We start from the raw sequence: 20,731 nt of genomic DNA, 5'->3' as shown, positions 1-20,731 counted from the left end.
ATTCGATTTCGTTTCATTCGATTTGTTTCTTTGTCCGCAGAAGATGGAAAAATTTCGAGCCAAGGCCTGCTCCTTGCCAATATTCAATGGCCGGATAACTGATGCAAATACACTGACCACCACATCGTTGCAATTGCCTATGCACGGAGGATGTGCAGGAGGTGTAGGTGGTCGCAAATCGTTCAATCGTGTATTGCCCACAGTATTCACCATCACGGATGGGACGACAGGAGCAGCCAGCACTTCTCTAGCCGAAGCAATGTCCACATCCACTACCAACGTCAATGCTTCCAAGCATGGAGTAATGCAACAACTTGCTGTTCCCAAGGAATCAATCAATATAGCCGGACCGGAACTTACAAACTATGAAAAGATTCGTGTTGTGGGTCAGGGCTCCTTTGGCATAGCCATTTTATATCGTCGCAAGTCGGATGGTCATCATATCGTGTTCAAACAAATTAATTTGGGAGATTTAACACCGCCAGGTCGGGATCTGGCCATGAATGAGGTGGATGTTTTCTCGAAACTGCATCATCCCAATATTGTTAGCTATCTGGGTAGTTTCATTAAGGATAATACATTGCTCATTGAAATGGAATATGCGGATGGTGGAACATTGGCGCACATTATAGCCGAACGGCAGGGACAAGTACATTTTCCAGAGAGATATATCATAGCCGTTTTTGAGCAGATTTCCAGTGCCATTAACTATATGCATTCGGAGAATATATTGCATAGGTAGGGTCGATCAATTTCTTTGAATAATCCCTAACCATTTGCGCCAATTCTATTTAGAGATTTGAAAACCGCCAATGTGTTCCTCAATAGGCGTGGCATTGTGAAAATTGGAGACTTTGGCATCTCAAAGATCATGAATACGAAAATCCATGCACAGACAATACTTGGAACCCCGTATTACTTTAGTCCTGAAATGGTAAGTAGTAATTACATCGATTAGATTAGTTCACTTAGCTAATTATTTTCCAGTGCGAGGGCAAGGAGTATGACAACAAGAGTGACATTTGGGCATTGGGATGCATTCTGGGTGAAATGTGTTGCCTGAAGAAAACATTTGCAGCTTCCAATTTGTCCGAGTTGGTCACCAAAATAATGGCTGGCAATTATACTTCATTGCCCTTGGGTTATACATCGGGTTTGAGGAGTTTAATGTCCAACTTGCTTCAGGTTGATGCCTCTAAAAGGCCAACTGCATCGGAAGTGCTGGTTTATTGGATACCCTTAATATTCAGAAGTCTGGGAAAGAATAAAGGGTAAGATTTGGCAGGTGTTTAGTGTGTATATGGTGGTTAATTCCCATTCATAATCGTTAGATACTCCTACGAAGAGGATATACATAGTAATGGCAGCCTTTTAACTGCACCAGCATCAGTTACAGTGGCCAGTCGGAGTAATGTGACCATGGACATGGAACTGCCCACAGCCCAGACAGAGACCAAGCAATTAATGAGCGCTGAGACAGCTGCTCCACATGAAGTTCTGGAAAAGCGGTGAATATAATGGATCGTAGGCTCCATGGACTAACTTTGCTCACTTTCTGATTTTTGGTCTTCCCAGCTCTGTTCTGTATCAGTTAAAGTCGTTTGGAAATAGTTTCAGTATGTCGCCTATACAATTGCCACCCAAGGCTGTCATTGTTTGTGTGGCTATGAGTGATTCACATTTCGTGGTTATCAATGAGGATGGCTCTGCCTATGCCTGGGGCGAGGGTACCTATGGACAACTGGGTCTCACATCATTGGACTTGTCCTGGAAACATTATCCAAGTCGCATGGAGAGCGTACGGAATTATCACTGTGTCAGTGCCTGTGCCGGCGATGGCTTCACCATACTCCTTACAAAGTCGGGCAATCTTCTCAGTTGCGGTAGTAATATAAACTTATCGTTGGGGCAAGAGGAACAAAAGAACTACTATAGTCCCAAGTTAATAGCCAAGTTAGCGGATGTTCGAATTGAACAGGTGACAGCGGGTCTTCATCATGTACTAGCCCTCAATCGCGAGGGAGCTGTCTATGTGTGGGGCACAAGCTCAAAGGGTGCCCTGGGCTTAGGCAACTATCAGCAGCAGCAGTAAGTGGTATCTTAAGACTAATTTGACTTCCTTTTGTAACTGCTTCCAATGTTAGAAAATTTCCTCAAAAGATTCTATTGTCCCATGTGAAGAGCAAGCCGGCAAAAATCTATTGTGGTCCAGATACTTCCGCTGTCTTGTTTTCCAATGGTGAACTTCATATCTGCGGGAGCAATGACTACAATAAATTGGGCTTTAATCGTCCTGGCAAGATCACAGCATTTGTAAGTGATCCATGTCAATATTAATTATGGATTCATGTATTTCTTGTATTTTAGAAAAAGCTGCAACTGAATCATAAGGTTATTAGAGCTTGCTTCTCATCCACTCACTCAGTTTTTGTGGTGGAAGGCGGTTATGTCTATACCATGGGACGCAATTCGGAGGGACAGCGGGGTTTGCGTCACTGTAATCTAGTGGAGCAACCAACCATGGTAGAGTCGATTCGTTCCCGCTATATTGTAGTGAGTTTTTCTTAATTCGTTAATTTCTCTTGTTTAGTTAACTATTCCATTCGATGGCATAGAAAGCCAATTGCAGTGATCAGTGCACAATAGTTGCCTCGGAAGATAATATCATCACCGTGTGGGGTACTCGAAATGGCCTACCCGAGATTGGATCCAGCCATAGTGGCTTGGGTCTGGAAGTATGTACGCCACCGCCTTTGGAAATCGAGCTGGGCAATAATACGGCTGCGTTTACAAACTTTTTAGCTTCGGTGTATAAATCGGAATTAATATTGGAACCAGTTGATATATTGGCGTAAGATAAAGATTGGTGAACTGGTCACTTGGCGACATCTATTATATTTGCTTTCCACCCAATCAGGCTCTTTTCGTCCAAGGAGCAATGTGATCGCGGCTATTACGTGCAAGTCCATGATGTTTATCCATTGGGCCATTGTGTGCTGATTTTGGTGGATACGACAACCCCGCTAATTGCCTCCTATGAGGAGCCACTGGGAGATTAGTAATACAATTCGGATTTGTTTAATCATACATTTTACTGGTTCCAAATGTAAAATATTAGTAGCTACTTGTATACAACTAAATGTAAGTCTAAATTATCAAACATGTGTAAGCCATGTTCAAGCGGTGCGGCAATGTCCTTTGGGTTTTGGTTTCGGAGATGGAGAAGAAGATGGATAGTGTCAGCTGTGGATTTAGATCATCTGTCAGTGCCTGCCTCATCATGCATTGGTGTCCTTGAAGGTGGAAAGTTTCCTTTGGAAACTAAACTAATAGCGTGACACTTGTCCGCCATAGCGATCCTGAATAGGGCGACTGGCTCCATACATGCCACCTCCAGTTCCACCATTGCCGCCGCCGCTACCCTGATAGCCGCTAGAGCGATCATTGTAGCCACGCTCAAAGCGAGTTTGAGCCTGAACGGGACGCCAATTGTTGTCATCCATGGTGTTTGACTTCTGCCAAGAATTGTTACCGTGCACATTTGAAGACATGCCGTTGTTTCCATACGATTTCATGGGATTGCCACCGCCGCTGCTGCTCAAATGAGAGCCACCACCGCCACCGCCGCTGCCCGAGGAGGGAGCCCAAATGTTGACATTGCTCGAGTTGCTAGTGTAGCCACCTCCACTGCTGCTGGTTGAAGTATCATAACGTTTATTGCCACTGTAGTAATGAAAATGAACGATATTTAGGAAACAAATCTACGAACGAAAGAATTTTCAGAGCAACTTACTGAGTGGTCATGCTGTGAGAATCATCACGTCTATAGCTAGAAGTATTGCTGCGATCGGAGTCGGTGTAGCGACCGCCACTACTGGTGCTTGTGTTATTTTTATGGACATAGGTGCCTCCACCGCCGCCGCCTCCTCCACCACTGGTGGTATTTTTATGCACATAAGAGCTGCTGGAGCCACCTCCTGCAGTGCCTGAAATTGGCAGATGACGCACATCCAAATCACGTTTATAGTCATCACGTTTACTCGATGTCGACGAGTAGTCATGCTTGGAGCTAGATGAGCTATAATCGTTGCCGCCAGAGCGTTTGCTGGGCACAGCAGTATAATCATCAACAGCTCCACGCTTAGAGCCAACGGAGCTACCATAGTCATTGCGCTTGTATTCAATACGTTTGTTTGAACTAGAATAGTCATCTAGGGCACGCTTGGTGCTGGATGAAGAGCCATAATCATCATGTTTCTTTTCGTAAGTGCTGGGAAATGTTATAGAAAAATTAAAATCACACTTAAAGTAATTCTAGTTGATCGTTTATTACCTGCGAGAGCTGACTAGATTGGCATCAAATCTTGGTGGTGGTGGAGCATCAAAGACCACGGAACGCTTACGATCGGATACATCGGCATAACGATCATCAGAGCGTTTGCTTACAGCACGCTTAACAGGATCCTCGCGAGACTCCATAATTCTAAATACGTTTTCACCAATTGGATGATCAAAAGAAAAACGGAAAGAATACAAAAAGGTTCAAGAAATTAGTTAGATTCAGAAATGATCATCGGATGAGGGGCTTTTGAAAGGGGAAGAGTAGACTGGTATAGACTAGGATGCATTTGCCGTCCGTTTAATACTAATAATACATTTTTTTTTCTGTTTGTCTTTTCTTTTTTGTAAGGTTTTGAAGCAGTTTGAGAGTTGAAGAAACAACGTGGCGCAGTCGGCAACTTAAAACACTAATTATTTAAGAGTACACACGGGGGGCGGGCGCAAATGCTTATTTTGGCGAGAGATTATTATAATATAAAAGTGGAATATATATATATATCTTTTGTGTTGTTGCGGTATTATTTTTCATTTTTTTTTTTAGCATACTTCATCTGTTGACGCTTCAATTCGAGGCGCTCCAGTTCGATTTTCTCGCGTTCCAGCTTCTGGCGCTCACGCTCCATGCGCAACAATTCGGCTTTTTCACGCTCCAAGCGCTCCCGTTCGAGGGCCAGTTTACGTCTCTCCTCAGCCAGTAGCTTCTCTTCTGCACGTTGACGCTCACGTGCCTCACGACGACGGCGCTCCTCTTCACGCAACTCACGCTCGCGCTCACGCAAACGCTGGCGCTCGCGTTCCTCACGGATCTTCTGATAGGAGAGCATCTCCCGCTGACGACGCTCACGTTCCCGTTGACGCTGCTGGATCTCGCGATCAACATCGCGGGGATTCCGAGGTGGTCGCTGTTGATCATTGCCTTGACGGTGATCACGATCATGACGTTGCTTGTCGCCAGCCGATTTGTCCTTGTCGTTGATGTGGCGCTTGTTGCGCTGCAGATGATCTTTGTTGTCCTTCCCATCACGCTTATTGTTATTGCCTCCACTGGTTTCCTTGCTGTCCCCATCAGCGCCAACACCGCCTTTCTTGTCACCATTGGAGCCACCACCCTTCTTGTCGTCATCCTTCTGCTTGTCCTGCTGAGACTTGTTGTTATTACCTTTGCCATCCTTGGAGTTGGCACTGCCCCCTATCTCGTTCTTGGTGCGTTCCACCGAAATGATACGACCATGCAGTTCAGTGCGATGTAAATTCTCAATGCATCGTGAAGCATCCCCGGATGAGGACATGGTCACATAGCCATAGCAGCGAGTACCCGGTGTACGGGTATTAGTAACCACTTTGGCTCCAATCACTTTACCAAACTTGGAGAAAATTGCCTTTAGATCGCTAGCGCGCGTTAGAGTGGATAGACCTGATACCCAAAGATTGCGAGACAATGTGCCTTGCTTGCTATTAGTCGATGAGGCTGGAGTTCCAGAGCCACCTGTACCACCAGTGCCGGCTCCGGATTTGCTAGCAGTGGCATCCGATGTTGACGTTGACGATGTGGTCCCAACAGTAGCTGATGCTGTCGATGATTTCTCTGCAAGTTCCATGTAAATAATAACAATATTGGAAGAGAGTTATGGTCAGAGGTTTTGAGTTGGCTTTAACTGGTTAACTGTTTTTTTTTTTTGTATTTGGTATTTGTAAGGGAAGCACTGTAAACGCGCACATTAGCTGGCTGGATGTGGTGGTTTTTTTGGTAGTTTGTTGATCAACGACAAAGCGAACCAGAGAGACCCTAATTATTCCTGAGAATCGCCAAGAGAGTGTGAATTTGATTGGCTGTGATGAGGATGGCGATGAATTGAGTTGTTGAAATGGCTGAGAGAAAGTAAAAAAGATCCTCATCCACCGGAGGTAGTCATCAGTTCCCTTTGCTGGATGGCTAGATGGCTGCTACTTTACTCTGCAATCCAATCGATGAACGATGCGAAGAAAATATATATAATTACGTTCCACCAAAAACGAAAATTTTGGCCAAAGACGATTCCGGCCCTGTGATGTGTTTATCCGCGATGTCTTCCGTCAAAGATCTTGTAGGACGCTCCTCCTCTATGCTGACAGCTTACACTTTAATGCACATTATTATTCCAGACATTTTGCCATTATCCTGACCTCTAATGTTCTCCTCAATCTTCATATATAGTCCGGGGTCCGTCTGCCTCTCTGTGTGTTTTGTGTGTGTAGAGCCAACCAAATTCACACTCTCTCGCATAATCTAATTCACAAGTCTCTTAATGACTGAATTTCTTTTCTTCTTTCATACTTATATTTGTTCACAAAACTTTAATTTGGCTCATGCAAGTTTGCAGTCGAGACCAACTAAAGGTAAACGGTGCATTGAACTTGAAAAAATTGACTGACTTCTTTCCATGCTGCAGGAATTATCTTAATTTACCTTTGTCATCCTTTTGGTTCGATGATTTTGAGGCCGACGACGACTTCTGGTGGCTAACACAACAGAACAAAACAAAAAAAATAAAGGAAAACGAGTCACATTAATACTCTGATTGGATTGGAGGTTCGCTGATTTCCACACCAACCTAGTGTCCTTTTTATCAGCTGACTTGTCATCTTTCTTCTTTGAGCGAGCACTATCATCATGATCCTTTTTATTGGTCTCCTTATTGCCAGATTTCTCATTTTTGGTTGACGGTTTAACTGTTATGGGACGGTTGTAGGCATCAATTAGGTATCAACATATTTCTAAAATTTCCGCGTTGGTGTTATCCGTCAAATTAGATTTGCAATCAACACACTTTGCCAATTATTTTCACATCAAGCTAATAAAATGACGTGGCCCTTAAAATTCTATCCGAGTACAATTTGCATGATGAGAAAACGCGTATTTACGAGAGGGACTGGACCAATTTTTGGTTTAAATTTGGGTAAAAAATGAAAATATAGAGACTTCAGTCCATTTTATATAGACAGCCTTGGGGGTTCAAGGCTGTCAATCATTAAATACACGCACACACACAAAATAGGACGGAGTAACCACAAATAAAATATTGGTTTAACAAATTCTCTGTATTATCTCAAACCCCAAATCAGCTGCTCGAGATCTTCCTTAGATTAGGCGCTCTCAATGTTGTTCTTATCATTTAAAATAAGCCTTTCTTAGAACAAAAAAAATCTAATCATAATACATACATAAGTCAAATAATACTTGAAAAACTACAACCAAACTTAAAGTGAAGAATCATTATTTCATATCTGTGCTTACCCGACTTAACAGACTTATCATCCGGAGCCTAAAGATAGAAAAGGTTTAGATCAGTTGATGATCTACATTTTAAGGATATTATGTCTTATTTACCTCATCGTGCAGCAGTTTTTGTTCATCTTCACCAATAGTCAAGTTGATGGACTCATCATTGTCCATATTAACTGTGTCACCAGTGTTGTCCTCTTCTTCCTGGAGATCAGCAGATACATCAGCGCTGTCTCCATTGCCTTCATCGGCATTGGTTGAACCATTGTCCTGGGCATCGCCATTACCATTTTGCTCCTGATCACCATCATAGTATTGCTCGTCACCCTCCTCGACTTCATCGTCATCATCGAGTATGACGCAAACATCATCAACGTCTCCAACTTGATCTATCTGATGGCCATCGTCTCCATTATGAGAATTTTCACTACCATTTTCATGAGCCTGTAGCTCTTGCTCATCTTCGACAGTATCGATAGGCTCCACTTTGACTTGAACTTCGTCCTCAATAATCTTTGCCTTGATACCCGGCGTTAAAAGGAAGGTTGCCGGGTCCTTCCCCTCGTCCTTAAGAGCCTGATATCAAAGAAACACAAACACACACACCCACAGGCATTAGAAGATTGTGTAATTGGCTACAACTGAAATATACTTACGTTCTCAAGGCGTTCAATGAGTACACTCTTTGGACCCACAGTCTCAAGTTTCCGGCTCTCCAACTCACTTTTCAAGTCGCAGACACGCAAATCGCAAACCTTCTTGCCTTCTGGCATTGTTACTCGCGGTTCTGGGTTCAAGCCGATGCAAACGAATAACTATTAATTAACGATACCACGCACACTAAATTGCACTTATAGAAACCAAGAATATTCTTTTTAATATCAATGAATTATTTTCTTATTTTTAATTTTTCCTTTTACAGCATGTGAAAATTCTCTGACAGCTTACACGAGTATACACACACAAGTAAAATTCAAGAAAAATGGCGACAGTAAATGAAAACTAGATATGGTGCGAGAACCGATAAGTTATAAAATATTCACACCCCAAGATGGTGCTCAAACTGTGACATAAAATAAAATGAAGAGAAATATTTATAAAATTTTTTTAAAACTATATTGGGTAGTATTTCGTGAATTTTGAAGCAAGCCTTATTTATGGACGGAATACATGTATTAATTGGCATCTCTTATTCTCATATAAAAAGAGTAAGAGAAAGACAAAACACTTCCTCTTTCTCACTCTCCTCAAAGAACTATAACGAGACGGAGAGAGATAGAAGAGATATAGAAAATAAACTAAGAACCAATTAGATATCATATTTTATTTTCGAGTGTTTTAAAAATTATGGCTTAAGCTTTTATTTATTTGGTTAAAGTTTTTAGAAACTTTTAGAAATTACCTTGAAAAATAAAAATTTCCTTGTCCTTACATTTAATATTATTTTAGTGATAGTGACTTTAGTCACTTTGTCACTGCTACCAGGAAGAAATCACGGTATCTGTGCTCATCGCTAATTATGGTTTTGTTTGAAACAAACGTTTGCCAAAGAATATATTGCTTTCCGTGGGTTATATCTGATAGTTGTTCCACATTAGCATGTCCGTGGTAATTGAGACCACAATTGGTGACTTGACTGTCGATTTGTTCCTGGACGAGCGGCCAATAGCTTGCCTAAACTTCCTTAAACTATGCCGGATCAAGTACTACAACTACAACCTCTTTCATACCGTGCAGCAGGGCTTTATAGCTCAGACTGGAGATCCCACCGGTGCCAGCGATGGGGGATCATCCATCTGGGGAGTGGTGGAGGGACAACACAAGCGTTTCTTTGAAGCCGAATATCTACCCAAAATTCCACACTCTAGTCCTGGAATGCTTTCACTGGTTAGTGCGGGAAAGAATCTAGTTGGCTCGCAGTTTTTCTTTACACTGGGTGAGAATCTTACATCGCTGGACGGAACGCATTGCGTCATTGGCGAAGTGGTTGAGGGACACGAGGTGTTGCGTAAACTTAACGAAGCCATAGTCGATGAGGACTGTCGACCCTTTCAAGATATACGAATAACGCATACAGTTATTCTAGAAGATCCCTTTCCCAATCCCCGTGGCCTTCAGGAGCCGAGCCGTTCTCCTTCTCCTAGTGCAGAGCGTTTAAAGAATGGACGTATCGCTGCCGATGAAGATATTGACGATACCCAGGGCAAGACGGCAGAGGAAATGCTAGAGATCCTGGCAGAAAAAGAGGCCAAGGCGAGGGCTACAATATTGGAAATTGTGGGCGATTTGCCGGATGCAGAGATGGCGCCACCAGAGAATGTTCTTTTTATTTGCAAACTTAATCCAGTGACCACGGATGACGATCTTGAGATAATCTTCAGCCGTTTTGGTGTGGTCAAGGGTTGTGAAGTCATAAGAGATCGCAAGACTGGCGATTCGCTGCAATACGCCTTTGTGGAGTTTGACGAACAAAAATCTTGTGAGGCAGCCTACTTCAAGATGGATAATGTCCTCGTAGATGATCGCCGCATACATGTAGACTTTTCGCAGTCTGTGGCAAAGATTAAATGGCGCGGCAAAGGACGCGGTATAGAAGGCCCTGAGGGCAGGCTAGATTTTGATAATTTGCGAGAGAACAACGGCCATAACAACAGAAGACGAGGTATGGATAGAGATCAGGAAAATGCCAGAAATCGTATGAGTTCGGCGGAGCGCCGAAAAGCTAGGGAACAACGTCATCAAGAGCAGAGTGAAAGGGAGAAACAAAACCCTTCCTCTGAAAGAAGACGTTCACGATCCAGAGAGAGAAATGGACGAAACCGTTCAAGATCGAGGGACAGAAATCAGCGGAGATATTCAAGATCGAGAGAAAGAAATGAACGGAGGGGCTCCAGATCGAGAGATGGTCATCATCGAACATCATACACACAAAATGATAGACGAATCAACAACAACTACAGACAGAATCAACGTACAGAATCAAAATCCTATGAACAGCGAAACGATCGTAGACGTGATAACTCTCCCCGTAGACCAGCTCGACAACATTCACCAGATCGCAGACACCATGGAGATACCCATAGTCGTACTAAAGATAACATGTCCAGGTAAATGCTTAGAATTACTAGCCCTTGTCAATTTGTAATCTTGCATTTAAATTTTAGACCGCTGCCCAAAGACGAGCGAAGAAATAAAAGCCTGAAACGATCAGATGACAGAGAAAGTAAATCTAAGAAATCCAAACGAGCAGTAAGCTCTAGTAGTAGCAGTAGCTCCGAATCATCTTCGAGTTCTTCCTCCAGCGAAAGTTCCTCGGGTTCATCATCTTCAGACAGCTCATCATCTTCAGACGAGCGGAGTAAGCGGAAAAGCAAAACTTCTTCCCGAAAGCGGACCAAAACGAAAAGCAAACACAATTCCCATAAAAAGAGCAGAAAATAAAACTTAACAAACATTCTTGACTATAATATAAACTTCATCATTCTCAATCTTATTTTTTACGCTCTTGAATCTCTTGCTCCAGTGCAGCCATGGCTGCTCCACCGCAGCAACCACTTTCCTGATTTTGACGTCGCCTGCGGGGTGCTTTAATCTCGGCATCAGGATTGAATAAGACATTATCAAGTCGCGTGGTTTCATCTGAAATTCGTAATTCTGCAAAAACGAAAATACATTTGTAGTTACCATTAAGAAGTTTATGTAATTTGTTTGTTAAAATTTACCATAGACATTATCTTCTCGTTTGGTAGCTTGAATTACAGTTGTGCGAAGCTCATGGCTCACATCATCGGCCAATTGGATCATCTGCAAGAATTAGTTGATTAGGGTATATCCAAACATTTTTAGATTTTGATTTATCAATTACTTTTTTGATTTCGTCCTCTTTGGTTTCATCACGATTTTGCCGGAACGATTCGTTAATCTTTAGCCTGCCCGCTGTAAGGGCTTGGATGTCCCCATCGAAAACATGTTGTCGTGTGCGATGAAGCCTTTTGAAAGCATTAAGCACCTAAAAGTAAGCTTGTTTTACAGGCATTTTCAAATATAATTCTTCAAATTTTTTTTACCTGTCGCCGTAGTTGAGACATAATTAGAGATGGCAAGCAAATTCGATATTTATCGATTGCATCGCCAACATCGATAGTGCCAACTCTAGCACGAGAGAAAAGTAGTAAACAACATTATTTTCTATGCCCGCTCTGTTGTAAAGATTTCTCGTTGCGTTCGGTTCAATCGCGTAGTGTGCGCATTTATTCATTGTGGTTACGGGCTTTTTTCGGAATGTCTGTGGCAAACGATTAATAGAATTTACTAGCTACGACAGTTGAAATTTAGACAATAAGATAAATAGAAATTCAATAAAATCAAATAAAGTGTATGTGCGTGTGAGAGAGTGTGTGTGTGTTACAGAGTGCGTCGTGACGGGAGAAAAGTGAAATTACTAAACCTAATAGCATTTAAAAAGAAACAAAAAAAAAACAAGTCTCCTGCAACCAACACAACTTCCAACAGTTTACATATGTATGCTAGAATTTGTATATAATTTTTATTCCAAATCTGCATAAAGTAAAAATATAAAACTGGCCCAAACTCAAAGCGATAAACTAGCCGCGTTCTTTAAGAACATGGACGACGAGGAGGAGGAAGTCACTGATTTGAAGCTACAATTGTTTCACAACACAATTCGCGAGCACATTGTAAGTTTTTAATAGTTCAAACTCTCCACACCCAATACCCACCCCCCAAACATTAAGAAAAACACCTAATACAAAATCTCAGCAGGCAGAATGCAGCTGCTGCTTTTGTTCTGTTGTCTGTTGTTTTTGTTGCTCTTATCGGCTGGAAATTACAGCTGCTGGAATGTATGTAACTGTACTTGCCCGGGGCGCAGCGGGGGAGCTGTTAAGGAAAAATTACATAGATTTTACAGATGATGAAACAAAAAACTAAGTTACTGTGTTATTTTGTTTACTGCTCTTATCATGCTGAAGGGAAAAAACAATAGAGAGAGAGAGAGGGGTGAAGGGAGAGAGCGAAAGACGATAAGAAAATAAATAATCGAAATTAGTGTCAATGTTAAATTCGGCACTTTCTTTTCGGGCTGCAAATTTCTTTGGCTTAATCAAAATTAACAGTCATGCACGCCTACACACGTACACTCACGCACACCTGTTGTTAGCCGAATCTTGTATGTGTGTGTAAACAATAATTATTTATTAACTAATTAAATACTACACAGGAAACGCTTCGGTTAGATAAGCAAAAACTGGGAAAATTCAAACATAAAATGGAAGATGCTTAGAATTACGATTCGGTTTTAATTCCATGACACCGGAGTTAATGTTTTAATTTGGCTTACCAATTGTTGTCTTATCCTTATCTCCCCTTAACTTTAGTGCAATAGCCCTGATTGGAATCTTTATTCTTTATTTGTATTAATTGTATGCTTTGCAAACTGCCGATCAATAGGAACGTAACCTTTTTTTGCAAGGGTTTAATTACAGTTACAGCATATGTAGCAACAGTTAAATGACGTTAACGATTTGTGACGTAGTTTCTGCTTGTAAATATTTGTATGTGAGTAAGTAACTTGAGATTATTCTCATTGCAAATTGCATTTCAACCACATAATTGTAGGTAAAGACAGATTGAGTGTATTTTTTAAGTCTTGGCTTATGGCGAAACAAATTGCAAAGTTTAACGGTCAAAATCAGCAACAAGTGAAAGTGCTTTCACGCTGTGGGGCAGGGCTATATATTAAAAATTTCTTGCTGGGCATAAAATGACAGATTTGTATACATGTATATGTTCACAATTGTTTATATCATTATGAGGATTGCGCAAACTGAACCTGACGACGACAACCGTCCAATTCCTCTCAACTGTTTGTGTTGGCAATTTTTAAATAATTTTTTTTTCGTTTAAAACTTGCAAACGGTTTTCAAGTGCATGGCAAATGGTCACGAATTGGCTTTTGTTTAAACAATTGGTAAACAAACGGTAGGTAGACGATAAATACATACAAAACATTTTTCAAAATGTTTGTGGGAAACAGAAAAACACAAAAAAATATAAATAATGTACATACATATGTATGTATTTATTTTGCAGGGCAAAGATACCGTGACTGACACGACGAACAAAGTAAAATAACAAATTTTCGGTTTGTTGATGTAGCTAAAAATAAATATATTTTTATTTATTTATAATTGCTCAATGGTGACGTGGGTCGTTGAATTGTTTTAGAGTCCAAGCCGCCCCCAGGAAGTGCCAACCAGTTTGGTTTGTGTTTTTTTCCCCACTTCCCCAAAGAACTTTTTTTTTTGGATCCACAAACGAAGATTGAATAATACGAAATGTGGCCACAAATGTGGGTCAGATCGAGTTGTTGTGTGTGTGTGTGCATGTGGGGGATCGACAACTTGCATAATGTGTAGATTCCAAAATAAAAAAAGGAGAAAAAGTCAAAGTACTCATAAATAATGCATAAAAAAAGAGAATAAATTAGCCGAAATTGAGCTCATGGATGCATGAACTGGGAACAGTAGAAATGTGTTGCTGATATACAAAAAAAAAACAAATACCAGGAATTCCTGAATTTAAGCAAAACACTGGAATTATGTTAATTCTTTGGATATATTGGCATCTAATGGCAATTTAGACACCTTATAAATTAATTAACAAAACAATTAAAACCATTAACAATCGACTTTTTCACTTAATTTGGTTAATTGTCACAATTATGATATTGATTTTTGTTTTAATCGAGGTCATTTAAGGTGTCTAACAATGTTAATCGAAGCGTCTAAGCTAACTCTAAAATAAAAGTATATTTATTTAAAAATTGCTGTTAAAGCTGTTAAAAATAATTGATTAAATATTTTATTTATAGTATTAGATTTATAGTTTTTAGTGTTGAGTAAACATTCTCTTCTATTGGCATAAACTTTGATTAAGATTTATGACAGAAGAAATTAACAAATGCCTTAAAAAATAAATAAACATTTGATCAAGAGATGCAGAGATGCAAAAGATGTTGCTAAAATGTCCTCACTCACACACATACATCATATATATACAGATGTACATACTTGGCCTAGCCAACCGGTGATAGTTTTTTTTTTGATATTTTTCATTTAATCATCTTTCACTTGAAGCCGTAAAATTTTATATTTTTGTTATTTTTTTGTCTTGGAACTTTTCCTGACCACTTACCATCGGCAAAAGTTGTCATTTTGTTTTGTGCCAACTGGTCTGGCAGCATTTAGAGCTCCTATGCGTGGCGCCCACCAGCCAAGTCAGCCTCTGCATTCGGCGGATGTCTTTTACCTATTTTTAGCCATGTTGGGCGCTGCCTGTCTCCTTCCCTCCCACTCTTGAGTTTATGTAAAGTCATTGACTTGCAATAAAATTTAACATATGCAGGGAAATGTGGGTGAGGCAACTTAAGTTGGTTAATAAGTGCATTTCGCACGTATGTATTCGAGTCTTTTGATAAGAAGGCAATTATAGTACATAACGTTTATCAATATTATTATTATTATCTTTGGCTGGGCTTCTCTACGTGTACCAAGTTCAAGTGTTCCATCACGTCAGAATTGATTCATATTTTTCTTCAATTTGTTTAGTTCAAATACTTTTCATTTCATTTGTATATGAATCTTTTTCAAGGGTATTCAAAATTTTTGAGTGGCACAACATTTTCTCTCTCTGTTTATAAATAAATAAATTTAAAAATGTTTTTTTTTTTATACTTATACACATGCATTAATACATTTCTGTTGTTTCATAAATAAACTACGCACCGCTCGTTGATAACAAACAATTTTTTTTCGGTTTTTTTTGGCCCATTCGTTTGTGGCTTTTACTTGGTATTCTTTTTTTTTTTTTGCTTAATATTTGGTTATAATTTTTATTCTTTGTTTTGTTCAGCTGTGCAAATATCAACATTTGGCAAAAGCATACAGAAAAAAGGTTACCAATTCCTTCATCAGATGACAATTGTTTAAATAAAACTAAAAACAATTAATACATATATAACGCATGAAATAAATAAAAAAAATTACTTATTTTTGTGAAAATGTTCTAAACAATTTTGATAATTGATTTTATTGATTGAATCTTATGGGCCATTAAAGTTAATTGGAATTCTTCTTTGTTTTGTTGTTATTGTGGCAAATGTATCTGATAAATATATAGATGTCTTGTTTAAGAGAGGAGTTTAAAAAGTTTACAACAGACTATAAACTAACAAAGTTCCTGTACGAAGTTGTACAATTTTGTAGCATTTTTATTGATAAACTATTAACCATATAATAAATAATGAAACTATCTACTACTGGGAGTTCAAAGTTCAATGGAATTTACCTTTTGTTTATTTATTTTTTGTTCTCATGACTAAAACTTTCGTAGCCAATCTCGTTATCTTACATATGTATATATTTATGGCATCAGCAACTATCTTTGAATAGAACAACGAACAAAAAACAATGCACAATGGGTATAAATTAATGGTTTTGGTCTTTGTTTTTCTATCTTCTTTTTTAGTTAGTTAGAAAATAAAAACTTCTAAATACACACATTTGCGTGTGCTTTGCTTTTTTATTTTAAACTATGACGTGGGCCCAAGTAATTGGCGTTTTGTTTCTATATTTTTTTTTGCCACAAATCAAACATTTGCTTCAACTTGTGGGATTTCTGAATGAATGAAAATTCTATATGATTTCTTATCTTTACATTGTTAAGCTATTTTCACATCTAATCATTTATAATCTAATATAATTTTGCCACTAAATTGGCCTTTTTATGGCCTACAATCAGACAAAAGAGAAGGTCTTATCACATTATTTTTTTTTTTTTTAAGTTTTGTCGTCAGCCACCGATAAGAATTGAAATTCTAGTCTGACCTTTGTTTCTATTGTATATACTGATGATTGCGTATATATGTACATTAATTAATCATAATTTGCATAGGATTAGAATCTAAACAATGTTGTAACCTTGGATTCCAATTATTTCGTTGCAGATATTCTTGCTATTGATCATATTACTATACTTTAGCTCCTATGTGGTTGTATCACGATTTCGGCGTAGCGATCGCGATGATCTCTACTCAAATGACGAAGACGAGGTGCTGGTCTATCGCATAAGGTAATTGACCATGTGTGTTTGTCGTTAGACAAACTGCAACTAATTATCAAAGTCATTTAATGATTAACCACATTTTGATGCCTTTTTTTCTCAGCTTTTGGCTTTGCACTTTTACATTGGCCGTTGCTGAGGGAGCTGCCATGCTGTTACCCGTTTCTATAGCCAGCAATGAGGTTTTATTACTATATCCAAACAGTTACTATGTGAAATGGTTAAATAGCTCATTGATACAGGGTAAGTGGAAGGAGTTATTCCTATGTATTGGTAACATGAGAGTTTATATATTTGATACTTTGTTCTAGGTCTATGGAATCATGTGTTTCTGTTTTCGAATTTGTCGTTGTTTATATTCTTACCGTTTGTCTATCTTTTCTCCGAATCGACTGGCTTTGTGGGACACAAGAAGGGTATATTGGGACGTGTGTATGAGACCTTTACAGTATTCATGTTGATGGCCATTATTGTTCTAGTATTAACAGCTGTTTTAAGTGCTGTATTTGGCATTGAAAAGTTTCAGTTCTTTTGGTTTCTAAGTGAGTATGATCACATTTGATCACGGATGGGTGCGGACAAAGACTGCACCCAGAATCTGATCTGAATATGCATTAAAACTAACTTCCGTTTTTGTTTGTTTACGCTTCACAGACTTGGGCAGTGTTCACCTGCCGTTCCTTTATTCGTGTGTCTCATTTCTAGGCGTAATGCTGATGCTAAGTAAGTAATACATTAAACTAAACATGATTAATTATATATATTTTACATATTCGTTTCAATTTCGCTTATAAACTTGTCAATGTAAGCCAATTGTTTGGGATTATGCTGACGAGCTTGAGTGACACTCTTTTCATACTCTTCCATTTCATTAAGACGCTTATGGGCAGTGGCCTTATAGAGCCAGGCACGTAGACTTGATTTATCCACTTTATCTAGAACATATTCACAATCTTGCAAAGCTCGCTTATAGTTGCGTAATCTGAAATCAGAAAACAGCAAAGTATCATAAAAAGCCGCAAATGTTCTCGTTTTGCTTGGACTTACTTAATATAGCATAATGCTCGATTATTAAATGTTATAGCGCTGTCTTTAATCTGATCCAAAGCCTTGGTATAGTGGAGTATGGCTTTCTCATAGCTAGCAACACGAAAGGCTTCATTGCCCTGGCTAAAAACCAAACAAAATTAAGTCTACCAGAAGCTTAGGATAATATTTAAGGATTCTTTTTACCTGCGTTGAATTTCTGCTTTGTATTCACGCTGTTCCTTGGCCTGAGCACGCTCATTGGCATCGCGCTCTACTTGCTGCATAAAGGATTGCTGATCCATGGTGTTTGTTTGATCAGTGGACGAATCTTCTTCACGTTTATTGATCAAAGTGCGATTCTCACGAACCTTCAAGCGCACCCTGTCCACATCCAGATTCTCAAAGAATTCTGGCGATTTGTTCTTGCTGGCAGCATTGTTTGTTTCGTCTTCTTCATCGCCACCGCCATTGTTTAAAATGTTGTCAATCTTCTGTAAAGTTGCTTCAAATTCAGAAAAATCGCTGACATCCTTGCCCGACATTTTAAAGTCTCTAGTCTGTAGTAATAGTTGCCTTGAAATATTTTTTAAAATGTTTTATTGTTTACTTATTTTGTCATGGAAACTGACTGATATTATTATGTTTACTTAGTTTGCACCCCCATTGGATTCATTCGACTGTTTGGCGTTGTCAACAAGGTGCTGGTGCGACCCATGTTATTGCGTGACGTCAAGGAGGAGATTAGCGCCTTCCAGATGGAAGAAGTTAGCGTTAAAAGAAAGTTGGCCAACATTGAGTTGCATAATGTGAGCATTATGGACGGTACAAATCCCACCAGTACGCATCGTAAAAATGGTCTAGGTCGCAGTTATCTGCAACAACCTTGGCTTCCGGATACTTTGACCCAACTTTATCAGAGGAAACCTGTTATGGACGCTGTATCCGACCAGCAAGTATTTTTGAATGATAGACTGATAGAATTACAGAGTGAACGAAAGGAATTGGACAAGCTACGTAAATCGAATACTATTCTAAGAACCTTTGTCTATCTGATGGCTATGCTCTTACTGCTGTTCTGCACAGGAGTTACCATACTCTTGGTATTGCAAAATACAGTTGAATTACTTATTGGCATCAAGGCACTCCCACTTAGCACCAGGGTAAGAATTGAATTTTCTATAACTAGTCTCTCTCTTTAACTAAGTCTTGTAATTACATTTTTTTTTTTAGCAATTCACGCTGGGCATTTCATCGCTGTCGAAACTGGGACTCTTTGGCGCCGGTCTGGAGGTGTGTCTGATATTCTATCTGGGCGCCACATCGGTGGTGGGTTTCTACAGTATGCCCTTTATGCGAAATGTACGGCCCAAACGGCGTCAGACGTCGTTGCCCCAGCTTATGCTCAACTGTGGCTTCATGCTGGTTTTATCTTCAGCGCTACCGTTACTAAGTTGCATTATAGGTAAATTCTGCTTCTTCTCTGCTTTCTTCTTATGCTCTAACTTATGTGTTTTTTGTTTCTGTTTCTTGCCAGGCATAACGAACTTTGATTTGCTGGGGGATTTTGGTGCGATTGAATGGCTAGGCAATTTCCAGATTGTCTTATTCTATAATCTGGTATTTGGCACTACAACTGCATTGTGTTTGGCCAACAAGTTTACGGCAACAGTGCGACGTGAACTTCGAGCACGCTTGGTGGAGAACTACTTGCTCTTTACCAACTACATGAGTTTTATCAACTGATATATGTATGAGCGATGCGACAAAGTGTCAAGGAGTCAGCAGCAGCAATTGTTGCAGCAAATGATTGTTATAATTCGCTTTGTCGAGTCGCCCCTTAAGAGCTTAAGTAGTTTTTATGCCAAGTATCATAAATTTAGTCGTAAAAATAGTCGCAAAACCACCGCTAGTCGCCATACTAATGAAATGGACTGTTAAGTTTTCGTTTAGGGGAGTGGCGTCTAGTTACCGATTTACATTTATACACACACACTCATATACAAATAGGTATATACACATATATATAGATATAGCATACGTATATATCCTTTAAAGAACTGATACTGATATTTAAGTGTTGCGCCTAATTGTTGTGCTTTTTAAAACTAATATGTGCATATATATGCAATTATATATATACATTAAAAAATACATAGTTTGATGGTTATGTGTATATATAATTGCATACATTTGACACACTTGGCGAACTACCACCCAAAAATTCAACGATATATAAATTTGTGCAACGTGAACTGATGTCAACTATTTAGGTTTAACGTGTAGGCTAAATTTCTAGGTGTCTTTCAAATTGTTTCGGTGTGATTCAACAGTCTAATTTTATTCACTATATACATATATGTTCTAATATCGTCACTAAATAATTTATTTTATTTTCTTTCTTGGTAGTTTTAAACAATGTTCCTTAAACCGCGCACATTACGCGTCAATCGTCTCATTTCATTTTATATATCCATATTCCACAATATATCAATAATACATTAATTAATTTAAATATAAAACAATGTATGTGATAAATCAAATAAAATATAAAAATTAAATGAAGTTAGTTTTCAACGATTTTAATTATTTTATTTACAGTTTGACTCAGTTTTATTTATTGGTGGTCTTATAAAAAATTAATCAGATCAATTTATTCGATATTAGTAATTTAAAATTAACTGACATATTTTCTATAAATTACTTAAAAGCTAAAAGTAAAGAAGCTCATATTTTTCGGAGAATGACAGAATAATTGTTTACAAGTTTATTCTAAACGTTGTTCTAGTAATATTTTGCAATATGACAAGATTCAGCATTGTATTCATTTATTATTGTGAAAGATAAAAAAAGAAATATATTTTCAAAATATGTAGTGTGAATGCGGCATGATTTGGAGTGTTTTATAACTCTGACAGCAGCTCCCAGTCGGTCGTTTACCAAGAGCTGGGAATCCATCGA

General features: G+C 39.0%; 6 protein-coding genes across 7 annotated transcripts; 3 read left to right on the top strand and 3 right to left on the bottom strand.

Annotated features, from left to right (window-relative positions):
• The first annotated feature begins 43 nt into the window (after window positions 1-43).
• LOC6650571 (serine/threonine-protein kinase Nek8) lies at window positions 44-3,094 on the top strand. The gene is made up of 9 exons (XM_002073375.3): window positions 44-738; window positions 796-934; window positions 988-1,271; window positions 1,332-1,508; window positions 1,576-2,088; window positions 2,145-2,313; window positions 2,368-2,553; window positions 2,616-2,851; window positions 2,918-3,094. Exons 1-9 carry the CDS (start codon window positions 44-46, stop codon window positions 3,057-3,059), a joined length of 2,541 nt encoding a protein of 846 aa, XP_002073411.1. The 3' UTR covers window positions 3,060-3,094.
• LOC6650570 (SAFB-like transcription modulator) lies at window positions 3,074-8,579 on the bottom strand. 2 transcript variants are annotated; one of them, XM_002073374.4, is made up of 9 exons: window positions 8,260-8,578; window positions 7,709-8,179; window positions 7,616-7,643; window positions 6,933-7,050; window positions 6,788-6,840; window positions 4,888-5,926; window positions 4,334-4,483; window positions 3,794-4,270; window positions 3,074-3,723 (listed from the first exon to the last, which is right to left on the bottom strand). In XM_002073374.4, the coding sequence occupies exons 1-9, from the start codon at window positions 8,374-8,376 to the stop codon at window positions 3,327-3,329; spliced, it is 2,850 nt and encodes a 949-aa protein (XP_002073410.1). In that variant the 5' UTR covers window positions 8,377-8,578; the 3' UTR covers window positions 3,074-3,326. The 2 variants fall into 2 exon arrangements, with proteins under 2 accessions (XP_002073410.1, XP_023036636.1); XM_023180868.2 differs by lacking the exons at window positions 3,074-3,723; window positions 3,794-4,270; window positions 4,888-5,926 and having other exon boundaries at window positions 4,380-4,483; window positions 8,260-8,579.
• Window positions 8,580-9,115: 536 nt separating this feature from the next.
• Window positions 9,116-11,076, top strand: LOC6650569 (peptidyl-prolyl cis-trans isomerase sig-7). Its single transcript, XM_002073373.4, has 2 exons — window positions 9,116-10,710; window positions 10,768-11,076. The coding sequence occupies exons 1-2, from the start codon at window positions 9,203-9,205 to the stop codon at window positions 11,042-11,044; spliced, it is 1,785 nt and encodes a 594-aa protein (XP_002073409.1). The 5' UTR covers window positions 9,116-9,202; the 3' UTR covers window positions 11,045-11,076.
• On the bottom strand, window positions 11,042-11,766 carry LOC6650568 (complex III assembly factor LYRM7). The gene is made up of 4 exons (XM_002073372.4): window positions 11,671-11,766; window positions 11,469-11,612; window positions 11,326-11,407; window positions 11,042-11,257 (listed from the first exon to the last, which is right to left on the bottom strand). The coding sequence occupies exons 1-4, from the start codon at window positions 11,689-11,691 to the stop codon at window positions 11,094-11,096; spliced, it is 411 nt and encodes a 136-aa protein (XP_002073408.1). The 5' UTR covers window positions 11,692-11,766; the 3' UTR covers window positions 11,042-11,093.
• Window positions 11,767-11,805: 39 nt separating this feature from the next.
• Window positions 11,806-20,339, top strand: LOC6650566 (protein Lilipod). The gene is made up of 8 exons (XM_002073370.4): window positions 11,806-12,300; window positions 16,629-16,753; window positions 16,848-16,987; window positions 17,056-17,286; window positions 17,399-17,467; window positions 18,425-18,933; window positions 19,004-19,235; window positions 19,308-20,339. The coding sequence occupies exons 1-8, from the start codon at window positions 12,229-12,231 to the stop codon at window positions 19,514-19,516; spliced, it is 1,587 nt and encodes a 528-aa protein (XP_002073406.1). The 5' UTR covers window positions 11,806-12,228; the 3' UTR covers window positions 19,517-20,339.
• On the bottom strand, window positions 17,486-18,402 carry LOC6650567 (tetratricopeptide repeat protein 12). Its single transcript, XM_002073371.3, has 3 exons — window positions 17,978-18,402; window positions 17,792-17,914; window positions 17,486-17,726 (listed from the first exon to the last, which is right to left on the bottom strand). The coding sequence occupies exons 1-3, from the start codon at window positions 18,313-18,315 to the stop codon at window positions 17,510-17,512; spliced, it is 678 nt and encodes a 225-aa protein (XP_002073407.1). The 5' UTR covers window positions 18,316-18,402; the 3' UTR covers window positions 17,486-17,509.
• Window positions 20,340-20,731: the final 392 nt, after the last annotated feature.

This window comes from Drosophila willistoni, chromosome 3R, assembly GCF_018902025.1.
Source record: "Drosophila willistoni isolate 14030-0811.24 chromosome 3R, UCI_dwil_1.1, whole genome shotgun sequence".
NCBI classification, from domain to species: Eukaryota; Metazoa; Arthropoda; class Insecta; order Diptera; family Drosophilidae; genus Drosophila; species Drosophila willistoni.
The sequence above is the reverse complement of the archived record's forward strand: the minus strand, read 5'-3'. Positions and strand labels throughout refer to the sequence as shown.

What these genes read in the sequence shown, in the direction of transcription:
- LOC6650571 (XM_002073375.3), top strand. Translation starts at nt 44, where the DNA reads ATGGAAAAATTTCGAGCCAAGGCCTGCTCCTTGCCAATATTCAATGGC. An exon ending in GGCAACTATCAGCAGCAGCA is followed by an intron (nt 2,089 to 2,144) that starts GTAAGTGGTATC and finishes TTCCAATGTTAG; the next exon opens with AAAATTTCCTCAAAAGATTC. An exon ending in GAACCAGTTGATATATTGGC is followed by an intron (nt 2,852 to 2,917) that starts GTAAGATAAAGA and finishes CCACCCAATCAG; the next exon opens with GCTCTTTTCGTCCAAGGAGC.
- LOC6650570 (XM_002073374.4), bottom strand. Translation starts at nt 8,376, where the DNA reads ATGCCAGAAGGCAAGAAGGTTTGCGATTTGCGTGTCTGCGACTTGAAA. An exon ending in TCATTGAACGCCTTGAGAAC is followed by an intron (nt 8,180 to 8,259) that starts GTAAGTATATTT and finishes CTTTGATATCAG; the next exon opens with GCTCTTAAGGACGAGGGGAA. An exon ending in AATCTAGTCAGCTCTCGCAG is followed by an intron (nt 4,271 to 4,333) that starts GTAATAAACGAT and finishes AACATTTCCCAG; the next exon opens with CACTTACGAAAAGAAACATG.
- LOC6650569 (XM_002073373.4), top strand. Translation starts at nt 9,203, where the DNA reads ATGTCCGTGGTAATTGAGACCACAATTGGTGACTTGACTGTCGATTTG. An exon ending in ACTAAAGATAACATGTCCAG is followed by an intron (nt 10,711 to 10,767) that starts GTAAATGCTTAG and finishes TTTAAATTTTAG; the next exon opens with ACCGCTGCCCAAAGACGAGC.
- LOC6650568 (XM_002073372.4), bottom strand. Translation starts at nt 11,691, where the DNA reads ATGTCTCAACTACGGCGACAG. An exon ending in TGTCTCAACTACGGCGACAG is followed by an intron (nt 11,613 to 11,670) that starts GTAAAAAAAATT and finishes GCTTACTTTTAG; the next exon opens with GTGCTTAATGCTTTCAAAAG. An exon ending in ACGAGAAGATAATGTCTATG is followed by an intron (nt 11,258 to 11,325) that starts GTAAATTTTAAC and finishes TCGTTTTTGCAG; the next exon opens with AATTACGAATTTCAGATGAA.
- LOC6650566 (XM_002073370.4), top strand. Translation starts at nt 12,229, where the DNA reads ATGGACGACGAGGAGGAGGAAGTCACTGATTTGAAGCTACAATTGTTT. An exon ending in AAATAGCTCATTGATACAGG is followed by an intron (nt 16,988 to 17,055) that starts GTAAGTGGAAGG and finishes ACTTTGTTCTAG; the next exon opens with GTCTATGGAATCATGTGTTT. An exon ending in AGGCGTAATGCTGATGCTAA is followed by an intron (nt 17,468 to 18,424) that starts GTAAGTAATACA and finishes ATGTTTACTTAG; the next exon opens with TTTGCACCCCCATTGGATTC.
- LOC6650567 (XM_002073371.3), bottom strand. Translation starts at nt 18,315, where the DNA reads ATGTCGGGCAAGGATGTCAGCGATTTTTCTGAATTTGAAGCAACTTTA. An exon ending in AAAGCAGAAATTCAACGCAG is followed by an intron (nt 17,915 to 17,977) that starts GTAAAAAGAATC and finishes TTTGGTTTTTAG; the next exon opens with CCAGGGCAATGAAGCCTTTC. An exon ending in CGAGCATTATGCTATATTAA is followed by an intron (nt 17,727 to 17,791) that starts GTAAGTCCAAGC and finishes TTCTGATTTCAG; the next exon opens with ATTACGCAACTATAAGCGAG.